This window comes from Diceros bicornis, chromosome 1 (assembly GCF_020826845.1).
Source record: "Diceros bicornis minor isolate mBicDic1 chromosome 1, mDicBic1.mat.cur, whole genome shotgun sequence".
NCBI lineage: Eukaryota > Metazoa > Chordata > Mammalia > Perissodactyla > Rhinocerotidae > Diceros > Diceros bicornis.
The window spans coordinates 93471593-93482727 of NC_080740.1; the positions used below are offsets into that span (position 1 = coordinate 93471593).

Below are 11135 nucleotides of genomic sequence, written 5' to 3' on the forward strand. Positions count from 1 at the left end.
AAGATGGAATATTCCAACATGAAACCTAAATAGAAGATGACTGCATAATCTTAAGTTGTAAAAGTATTTCATGGTGTTATTTGTATCAGTAAAAGACTGAGAACAACTTTAAGTGAGTATGGGAAGCTTTGTGTTAAGTGTGGAGGATTTTCCATAATGTGATTTACATGCCATCATATCTGTTAAGGAAGTTTGGGAAAACTGCATTTCCCACAAAGCTAATATCTTGATATTCCCAATTCTCTGTGTGTGTGTTTTTGTTTTTGTTTTAGATTTACTTTGGTTCAGAAACACACTGTTGAATTTAATCAGCTAGCGATGGCAAATTCAGAAGGGTCTGAAGCTATGCTGAACAGAGTCATGACAAAAGATAACATTGGAGTTGCAGTACTGCTAGAACTTCGAAGGGAATTGATTGAAATGTCATGTGAGTGACCTTTTCACTTCCTGTAAAAGTGACCCCCAAAATTTAACAGAAAACAGAAAATTTGTTATGTATTAATAGTCTTGTCTAACACCTGAAGAAACTCAGTGAGAACTTAAGTCTTTTCTAAAATGTCACATCCCTTTTTCTCTACCACAAAGCTTGAGATGAGAAAGCATTGCGCAGAAAGCGTTTCAAACCTTGAAAGGCATAAAGCTAAAGAAAAGAAGTTTTTTTGCTCCCAGGGGTTTTTCACATAAAAGAAATGTTGAAGTAAATAATAGTTAAAATAATTGCTTAGAGAGAAGAACTCCATATACTTCTATAATTTCTTGGCAGCAAGGATATTCTGTAAGCTAACTTCTCTTCCTGACCTACTTGTAATCATTATTTTAAAGGTCTTGAGTTTTGCAGAAGTGGACCACTTATTTCAAATTAAAAGTATGTTTAGAGAGACCATCATGCTGAGAACTGAAACTTCTGTCACTTGAGGAACAGTTGGAACTGGGATTATTTAACCTGAAGGAAAAAAAATGAAATATGGAACTTAGTGACTCTCTTAAATATATCTAAGGAAAAGAGTGTAGATGTAATTTTGTGAGACTCAATTTAGGACATCTGAACTAAGACCAGAAGTTTCAAGGAGACAGAATTATTTGAACATCAAGCTGCCCCAAATAGAATGGGCTGTCTTTATTCCAGGAGTGGATGCTGGAAGTACTCACTCAGAAGTTTAGGGGTCTGGTTCTCAAGTTTGTTGCAGGGTAGATTCAGTCATCAGGGGGGAGATTGTTAGGTAAATCTCAGGGCCCTTCTTTATTTCTGAGACTCTGAGATATTACTTGCTTTCAGACCTGTAAGAGTATATGGGCTGATGGGCGGGTTTTGTCTGTTTGTTTGTTTTCTTTTTATCTAATATAGCTGGAAAGCCACATCTTGGACCAGAAAAACAACTTATTCTCGTGGCTAATGCTCATATGCATTGGGACCCTGAATACTCTGATGTGAAGTTGGTTCAAACAATGATGTTCCTCTCAGAAGTGAAGAATATTATTGATAAAGCCTCACGAAGCCTCCAGTCCGGTGTATTGGGAGAATTTGGAACTATTCCACTGGTGTTGTGTGCAGATCTTAATTCTTTGCCAGACTCTGGTAAGAAAAGAATGTTCTTTTATATAGGATGCTTTTTGACTTAAAATATTTTTGTAATGTGTTGTTTCTGATAATTCCAGGTTAGTCAGAACAAAAATTCAGTTTGTAGTGGCATCTGTGAATCAGGTTTAAAGACTTTTTTGTGTGGACTAACGGGACCGTTTTGAAAATGAAAGGCTATTATGGAAACCTCGGGAGGAAGGACGTTAATCATTCTCAATAAACACATAGGTGATAACTTGAAATAACTTGTTAAAGAACATATAATTATATTTCATTACTCTCAGATTATGTATAATCCAGACTCTGAAAAGATTATTAAGACAGCTTCTTTGGGATTCCAGCATGTAGTAATTCAATCCAGTTTAAATTTGACCTCATGTTATAGGATCGCAAATTTTGGTGGGCATGATTAGAAAAATAGACCTCAGGTGGAAATTGAGAGTCTTTATTTACACAGATCAGGCAAGTGATTTTAACAAAAAAAGAACAGGGATCTTGATTTTTATCACAAAGTAGAATAGAGAAAGCCTTATTCTTGAATACTTTTCCATAGATAGTACAGTGAATAAACAATAGCCTTATAATATCAAACTAAGTATTTCTTCTTTTTTGTATTTCAGCGCCTTGTTTATACTCTCTCACATAGACAAGAATACTTTTCCTTGGACTTGCATACATGCATGAACACACACACATTTGGAGTGGTTAAATTCAGTAGCACATCACCGCCATCACGATAATGAGAGCCATTAAAAAGATAGAAACTATGTTAAAATTCATTTTCAGGGAAGGTGAAGGTATCTGTGATCCATAATTGTTTAATCCATCTCATCAAAACTGTCTAGGGGTTTCTGCTACTGAAGCAGTTGAGGATTATTCTCGGGCAGTTTCTCTACATGCTTTGTACCCTCTGTTTAGCTACAAAGTATCTGAGGGGCAAAGAAAGACTTGTCAAAAAATAAAATCTTAAGACCCATTTCAGTGTTGAAAAATATAGTATTTTAATAGCAAACACCTGGGAAAATGTCCAACCTTGCTAACTAATTAAATGCAAATTAAAATAAATGTTTGCAGAGCCCATCTTACGCTTAGGAAATTGGGAAAATAGTGTCCAGGGATAGTGAAGTTGCTCTGTAACTAACTAGTGACATTCTCTTCCATGGTTGGCAATATATATATAATGGCACAATGAATCCTAATCTTGGGATTTTATACCAAGTAAATAATTTAACATAAGCAGAGACCTCCGTACTAAGATGTTGATGATGGTGTTGTTTTTAAAAAGTAGAAACAATGTGAATTTTATAAAATTAAGGAACTAGTTTAACAAGTACTATACACCTGGCCTAGTTGTATTATGCAACTGTTAAAAAAAGATAATTGAGGAGACATAAGTTCATGTGATACAATAAAGCAAAGAGTAAAATTTTCAGTATACTATGATTAAAACCATGTAAAAACGGATTTAGACAAGTTTTGGCAAATGTAAAAAAACCAGTGAAACATTTTAGAAAGTGAGAATATTTTTGGTTTAAAACTATTTGCTATTGAATTTTCTTTTTTAGTTATGTTTTGTACACTGTATATTATACTTGACAATGAGAAAAGTACATTTATTTTTATTATAGGTGTTGTAGAATATTTGAGCACTGGTGGAGTAGAAACAAACCATAAAGACTTTAAGGAACTGAGATATAATGAAAGTCTCACAAACTTCAGCTGTAATGGGAAAAACGGGACAACCAATGGCAGGATCACTCATGGTTTCAAGTTAAAGAGTGCCTACGAGAGTGGCTTGATGCCTTACACAAACTACACATTTGACTTCAAGGTGAGCTCGGAGACATAAACTTTTACAACTTCCATTTTTTAGAGAATCTTGTAACCTCGCCATGTCTTTAAAATGTGAATATGTGTTCAGAATGGAATTTTAAACCATCTTAAATTAGTTGACAGCAATATTCTTTTCTTACTCTTATGTAGAATTCCTTGGGATTAGTGTCCTATCCCTACTTTATAGATACCTGTTAGATTCATTTCTAGGGTAAGAAGTCAGATGAAGTAATGATAGTAAACCCTGAGTTAACTGGCACCTTTTTTGGGGCAATTGTGTTTCTTATAGGCTCGTTACTAACAGCTGGATATGCGGTACCCTGCTATTAATTTGGTGTCAGTTGGGGTGAGGTGTTCCATCTCTCATATTATAGTTTAACTGAAACTGTACTCCTTGAGTGTCAAAATGTAGTTCATTATTAGCCATTTTCAGATTTCTAAAATATGTTTACATGCCTTCTTATACAATTAATGGCCTGCAAGCTGGAGCCTTTCCTTAGTGATTCTCCTCCTTTTTAATATAGTGGTTATTTAGGGCTTGTGTTCAACTGTCCTTTTTAGCCACCTTTTGCATTTCTGTTCTCTTTAAGTCCTGGGTTTTCCATTTCTGACCTGCTGGAAAAATGATCCTTCAAGTTAGCTTGTCTATTAGAGTGTAAATACTGGTGTTAATTGGTTCTTAATTTTGGAGACGAGAGCTATTTACACTCCTTTGAGAAACTACTGAAAGCTATGACAGTTTTTTATTTGACTTTGGAGGATCCATAGTACTGTAGGTAATGATTTAACCCTGGGAACAGGTGAGTGTGTAGAGTTGAAAAGGCTGGAGTAGACTCTGGGCAAAACTAACTTGTAAACGACAGAAGAAGAACCAGAGAGAGAAGAAAAGCCAGGACAGTGTAGGAGCTTAACTGCCAAGGAAAGAAGGCCTTTCTAGGGAAGAGGAATGAGTGTTAAGTTTCAGAAACATGATGGTGAGAGATGTTTCACTGGAGAGCTGGGCAGAGAGACTAGAGTGCAGTGAGTTGAAGAATAACTGAGCAATGAGGTAGTAAAAACCAACTTGTAGATTCTTATTTCAAGCAGATTGATTGAAGGAGAGGTGAGAGTGATAACCAAAAGGTGGGAGAGATCAGGGGTTTTTTTTTCTCTTGTTCCTATTGCTGATACGGAGATGGAAGATGACACTTGAATGTGCTTAAATACTTTTGGCCTAGAGCATTTAGAGAGGCTGAAGTTACAGGGAGGAGAGGGGCAAATCAAGAGATCCTTAGCTGTGTGCCAAAGGCTGTGCCTGTGTGCTGCTGAGGACATGCAGGGCAGAGCCCCTCATGGAGCTCAGGGTCTGGTGGGAGAAACGGGTCTTGCCTACCCAGATGAGTATGTAGTTAAACCTTGAGCTGCACATGAGCAAAGGAAGAGAATTGGAGGTGGTAGGAGATATTACATGGGTGAGGACAGGATTCAGGAAGGTCTTTGGAAAGTGAACTTGAAGGTTGAGAAGGTATTAACCAAATGACAGGTAGAAGAAAGTGTTCCAGGCAGAGGGGACAGGCCCTGGGGCAGGAAAGAGCTTGGCACCTGCGAGGAATGTACCCTACTTCATTGCACCCCCCCCCCCCCCAAAAAAAAGGGCTAGTATGGCAACGGGGTAGTGAGCAAGGGGGAAAGTGGTACAAATTAGATTAGGAGAGAGAAGCAGGGGCCATTTCATGAGGAATATTTTAGGTCTCTTTAAAGATTCTGAGAAGATCCAGCTAGGAGGAAGAATGAATGGTTAGCATTGCTTAACTTTCTTCATTCTGCTAGATTTGACATTTGGTTTATGTAGTACTGCCTCTTCCTCACGCTAATAAGTTTCTTTGTTTACCAGACATGACTGTAAGGGTCTTGAAAGCTCTCAGCATTTCAGCGTCATCTTATGTGGGGCCTTGTCTTTTTTTTTCCTTTCTGTTTTTCAGGGTATAATTGACTACATCTTCTATTCTAAACCTCAGCTGAACACTTTAGGCATCCTGGGACCTCTGGACCACCATTGGCTAGTTGAGAATAATATCAGCGGCTGCCCACACCCACTCATCCCCTCTGATCACTTCTCACTTTTTGCACAACTGGAGCTCTTACTGCCTTTCCTGCCCCAAGTTAATGGCATTCACCTTCCTGGCAGGAGGTAGTCAAGTGTCTTCAGAGGACGACCTCAATTTTATTTGTAAAGTCATAAAAAATCTGAATATAGGAGAGTGAGGTATGGCCACTAGGGTTTTTTTTTTTCCTTAATGATGATTTGAGTTTTCAATCTGATTATTTGATAAGGATATAGTATGAAAGCCAGGTGCTAGCAACAGACAAATTCTGAGCCCAGTATGCTTTATATACTGTTAGACAGGGATTGGTGTCTTTGCACCTATCTTTAATTTGTTACAAGTAATTTTCCCGTTTCTTCTATTCAATATAATATTTTCATGCCTTGACATAGGAAAATGTTTGAACAGCATATTCTCTTTGCACAGAAATCCATAGCACTACTTTTTTGAGGCCAGTAATAACATCCAGAGACCGTTCTTCCATACTTTACTCCCTCCTTTTTCAGACTTGTTTATAAAATAAATAATTTGAATTTAGCCTTTATGATTGTATATAATCCACAGAAGACCTGATTTATGAAATTTTGTACTAAAAAAAATCAGATTTGCAAATGACTGTATTATAAACTAAGGCTAAGGTTTTTTTACCTGTTTCGTGTGTTATAAAGGCCAGCTTGTAAAAGAAGTTGCAACAGACTTTCTCTGCTGATGATTTGCACTGTTAGGGTTTTGTTAGCCCTTTTGTACTACTTTATTTTTAAGTTGAGAACATTGCTCTCTAAATCTGTTTTTTCTTGGACCAGAGACAACTTATCTATGAATTCCTGGGTTGTTATGAAAACTATCTACCAGGAGAGATAAGGTGAGCAGTGAATGATCTGTAGGCATTTATGGACTGAATGTAGTGGTTGATATATGTACATTCTGATATTTTTAAAATCTTTAACTTTTTTAAGTTGAAAAATTACAGCTGCTTAGGTACAGCTTCTTAACTCCTTTTTGAGACACTTCTTGTCCTATCTCCACTGTGCCTGCCTAAATTTGTTCTCACCAAGCACTGCCTGTGCATGCAGAGAAAATCTGTGCATCCTCTTTTATATTTTTAAATACTGTTTTACATTTGTGAGAATTTTATGAAAATGCTTTTGAATGAATTGTGACTTTTTTTCCATTGTGAAGCATTGAATATCACATTTTGGAACATGTTCAGAGGGTGGTCCCTGGGTCTTTGCTCACCAGACCCAAGCACTGCTTCTTGGTGTCATTGCACAGTGCTGTTCGTCACCCAGAATACTACTATCATGTGAATTCTTGTTGTTTTCCATGTATTCCTTAATGTCCATGTTTTTAAAAATCATTCCTTTTGTTTAAAAATGAAAGTAATTTTCCTTTTATGAAGCAGTATAAATGAGATGTATTTTCAAAACAGGTCCCCAAGACAATTCTTCAGATCATTTTTAAAGTGACTGAGTCCTTTTAATATGTCAACCAAGATAAAGTTATATTGCACCCTGTATTTTGCCCATAGTGCCATTAGTAGATTAGAGATTAAAGCCAGCTTTAACTTTGCAAAGTTAACTCATGTATATTCTGTTCTCATTCATTTATTCTTCTCTCAAAAATCAAATGACTTCAGAGGGGACTTGGTCTAACTGCTTTTGTTTCAACTGCAGGCAGGGGAGCAAAAGGATACCATGTGAGCATTAAACAAAAATTGTTGAATGTTAACAATTTTTATACAGAGAATGAGTCATTTTGGATAATGACTTAAAATTTTATGAAAAATGTTTAGCACGTAAATGTGCTTAATCTGTTTTTAAGAGAAAATAAAATTACATACTGTTTAAATAAATGATTTTTTTTTTCTTTTCTTTCAGAAAAAATTCTCCAGGTTTTGATCTTGAATCTTTGTCTGGGACCTGGTTTTTCCTTTGAGGTTTTTTTAAGATTTTGTTGTGATGGGTTTTTTTTTATTTTTTGCTTTTGTTTAAGTTGTGCTGACACCAAACACATCCATTGATAATCAGTACATTGGAAAGCTGGTATTACTGATGTAGAACCAATGCATAACTTTTTATGGGGTTTTGGGGTTTTTTTTTTTTTGTAAAGTGTGAATAAAAGGTGCGTTTACTCATTTTTCCTAAACACTGTGTTGGTAATGTGCATCATGACAATTTCTAGCGAGGGTGAGCTGGAGCTGGTTGGACTGAGGAGATGAAGGAAGCCGCTTTTCCTGTGATCTGCATTATGTCAGAACAGGTCTGAGAGCTTTATGGAAGGGGAGGGGAGAAGCACTTACTCATTGTATGTTTATGAATGGAGGGTGTATTCTTTTCATAGATGCTGGAACTAGAGTGCGCTTGTTAGATGCTAAAGGTTTGAGCTTTACACAAAATGTTTTCATCTGTATTGATGTTGTCTACAATATATTTGAATTTGGGGGCAACATAATGAGATATAATGGCCTGTTATGTCTTGAAAATATTTGTTCTTGCCTCTTCTAGGCATACTGTGTTTTGTGGGTCAGTTTGAGCAGCTTCTCTACCTTATTGAGATAGTGATAAATTGAACCAAGAGTGTAGATTTACAACTGTAACCTTCAAAAGAGAAAGAAATATTCTGGGCCTGTAGGGAATAAATGGTCACCCCAAAATGACTATGATACTTTTGTTAAGCAAGATTTTGTGTTTTAACTGTTTTCTGTGTGTCCTGAATAATTTCCAATAATCCATACTCCCTAAAATGCAATAAAATCTAGTATGTTTTCACAGCATAGATTTTTTTCAAAAATTCTGTAACAAATATATTTAATGTGGTGTTGCCATAATGTAATTTCAGTGTTCTTGCTGGACAAATCCATCTTATGGATGTTTTACAGAAGATTTGGGGTATGTTTTCTCTTTTAATGATTAGAAATTTGGAGGCACTCAATCCTTGTTGTAAATCTCTTGAAGTACCATTTACCATATTAGTGGTAATTATTTATACTTTGAGAATTTAAATAATGCTCATCAAAATTAATTTATGGCATAATTTAAACTAAAGTTCTAGAAATAAAATGTTGATTGCAACTTTAATAGCCCTAGAAGATAGACAAGGAACATCTCCAAGAAACTTGTTTTTATTTTTATTTGATTTGGTTACAGCCAGGAAAACTTGAGTTAGCACTTTGAAACCTAAGGACATTATTAAATTGGGTGGAATGCACTTCTAAATATTGAAATTAAAATTTCAAAGCTCTTCTAAGGTTCAGGTTTTCAATAATAAATTCCAGTTTTAGTATTGCGTTTTTTACTATTTAAACTCATGGGATTCGTTTCCATAGTGACTTTTAAGATTTTGGAGTCATGTCATATCAGGACAAAAGCCAACCCAGGCAAAACAATTACAGCAGTTTGTTCCTTTAATGAACCAGTCAGAATATCCAGTAGAAATGCTACAGATGATTCCAAGAACACTTTTAGCAAGTGTTTCTCCCCTACTTGTAAACAGTATGTTAAGATGTTCACTTTGCTCTTCCTTTTGGTTACATAAATTTTAATAACCGGTGTGATGAAGTCGTGTCTAAAATAGAATATCTAGTCTTATTCACAGTACGTTATATTGTGTAATGCACTGGACTAACTTTTGTTTACCATTCGTGTATCAAAACCCAGCACATTATCTGCACTAAGCTCAAAGAATGTCGCATTTGCCTGGGCAGCTCTTTGATAAGGGTATGGGAGACTGACTATGTACCCATGGACTGGTGGTAACAAGGGCTTTTACTGTTATTTTCAGTGGAACCTTCTTGGTCAAATTGTAACTAGCTAGTATTATATTTATATACAGGGTCTCTTTTCTTTACCGATGTATTTTCCTACTCATAGCCAACCAATAAATTCAATATCTGTTTCAAATATTTTAACAGTGTAATTTGTATAGCTGTAGTACTGAGGTTTGAGAAAAATAAATGTTAATCAGACCACGTAGTTAAAATTGTGAGTCATCTGGGACAGGGTTATAACTAACCCTCTGAAAGGGAAGAGATGAATGGGGCCATGATATTGGAGAGATGGTGTGAACTTAAGAATTTCCTTATTGGCTGTGTTATTCTGTATAACACTCATATCTTTGCCTAAGTCCAATTTTATATTTAAGCATCTGATGGTCCTTTTGCATTTAGGATTTTTATTGTTGTTACCATATACCTCGTAATATAAGAATTGAGCTCGTCTGTCTTCCAATCTTTTGGAAGGAGGTTGACGTATTTTAAATAAATGCTTTTAAATACAATAGCAAACATCGTGTTGGTGGGATTATACCAATTCATTAAATGTTTGACTTGTTACATACATATTTTGTTGTATATGTATACTTTAAAAATATGACTTCCCAACTCTTAAGAACATTGTCTATTCTCTTTTTAGAAACTACTTCTATAACAAATAAATGTAAATTTTTATGTAGATGCTTGAAAAAAATCATTTAAAATCAGAAGACAAATGAAATGAATGTTTGCTAAGATGTCCAGTTTTTAAAGTAGGCGTTTTTCTACCTAATCCTTAATATATAATTTTACATCTCTCTTTAACAGAAGTCTTGTTCCTCATAATTGTCAAAAAACAAGTAAAAAAGTTAATGAAGTATGCTCATGTTACTTTATAAATTCTAGTTAATGTTCTTTAGAGGAACAAGTAACTAAGGAGAGATGAACTGAAATATATTTGGAATAAAGTTTTTAAGTTTTAGGTAACAATGTTATATATACTGAGAATTCAGTTTTTGGAGTATTATTTAGATATTCAAATTTAAATTGATTTTAAAATAAGTATTCACAGATACTATAAAGACAATTTTAATATACAGGTTATATATTAGAAGAATCTTATAGAAGATAGTTTTTACTAGAATTTTATAAGAATTTGAGAAATATTTCTATAAGTTAATTTCCTCCAAGTAATAAAACACAAAATGTTCTAAGTAGATTGTTCCCCAAATGAATCCAGCCATCTAGTCTATAGCTAGGAATTGGGAAAACTGCAAGATTACAAAGCGGCTTGAAGACCAGTTTCTACAGTTTCTTTAACAACGTTAACATTTTAAATCAAGTGAATAAGGAGATGTCAATTTTCTCATTTTCTTTGAATTGCAAACTTCAAATCACTCTAATCTACTCAAAAGCTATTAAATTATTTTGGGCCTGTCACGAGTAACTCTGCTTACTAGACCAGTGTTGGGACGAGGTCTTGAGCTTTTACTGCCAGATACTTTTCAGCCTTACTAGCAACGGAGTGAGTCTGAGGTGTGGGGTCCGGAAATGCTGACTCAACACGACTGCTTCATTAGTCAATGGCTTGTGACCACCAACCCTACAGCCCTAGTGATTTCACTATCTCCCCTTCGTAGCAGTCTTGCTAATACTACTTGTTTCTGAACTTTATGTAATTCTTGAAAACCTGGTCCATGAAAACTTTGAAAAGGAATGATGGTATGACCAAAGCCAGGTAGAAGAAATCTGCAAAATGCAAGACTTGCTTTCCTTTTAATATTCATACTGATGCAGGTGGCTGATTCTCAGGGCAGTGAAGTAGTTGTGAGGGTGGGTACTCAACATATTGAGCGTTAGTTGGGGAAGTATGGATGGGATGGATTTCCAC

General features: G+C 35.4%; 1 protein-coding gene across 4 annotated transcripts in view; it reads left to right on the plus strand.

Annotated features, from left to right (window-relative positions):
• The window catches only part of CNOT6 (CCR4-NOT transcription complex subunit 6), a 68830-nt gene extending 59433 nt beyond the window's left edge, over window positions 1-9397 (plus strand). Inside the window, exons 9-13 of one of the 4 annotated variants that reach the window (XR_009221193.1) lie at window positions 273-427; window positions 1346-1576; window positions 3208-3410; window positions 5374-6358; window positions 7374-9397. Coding sequence is in view for 2 of the 4 variants with exons in the window: in XM_058548237.1 (XP_058404220.1) it covers window positions 273-427; window positions 1346-1576; window positions 3208-3410; window positions 5374-5586 (802 nt within the window). In the remaining 2 variants the exon portion in view is untranslated. Of the gene's footprint in view, window positions 1-272; window positions 428-1345; window positions 1577-3207; window positions 3411-5373; window positions 6359-7373 lie in introns of those variants that run through there. The other 3 variants (XR_009221194.1, XM_058548237.1, XM_058548247.1) reach the window with 3 other exon arrangements.
• Window positions 9398-11135: the final 1738 nt, after the last annotated feature.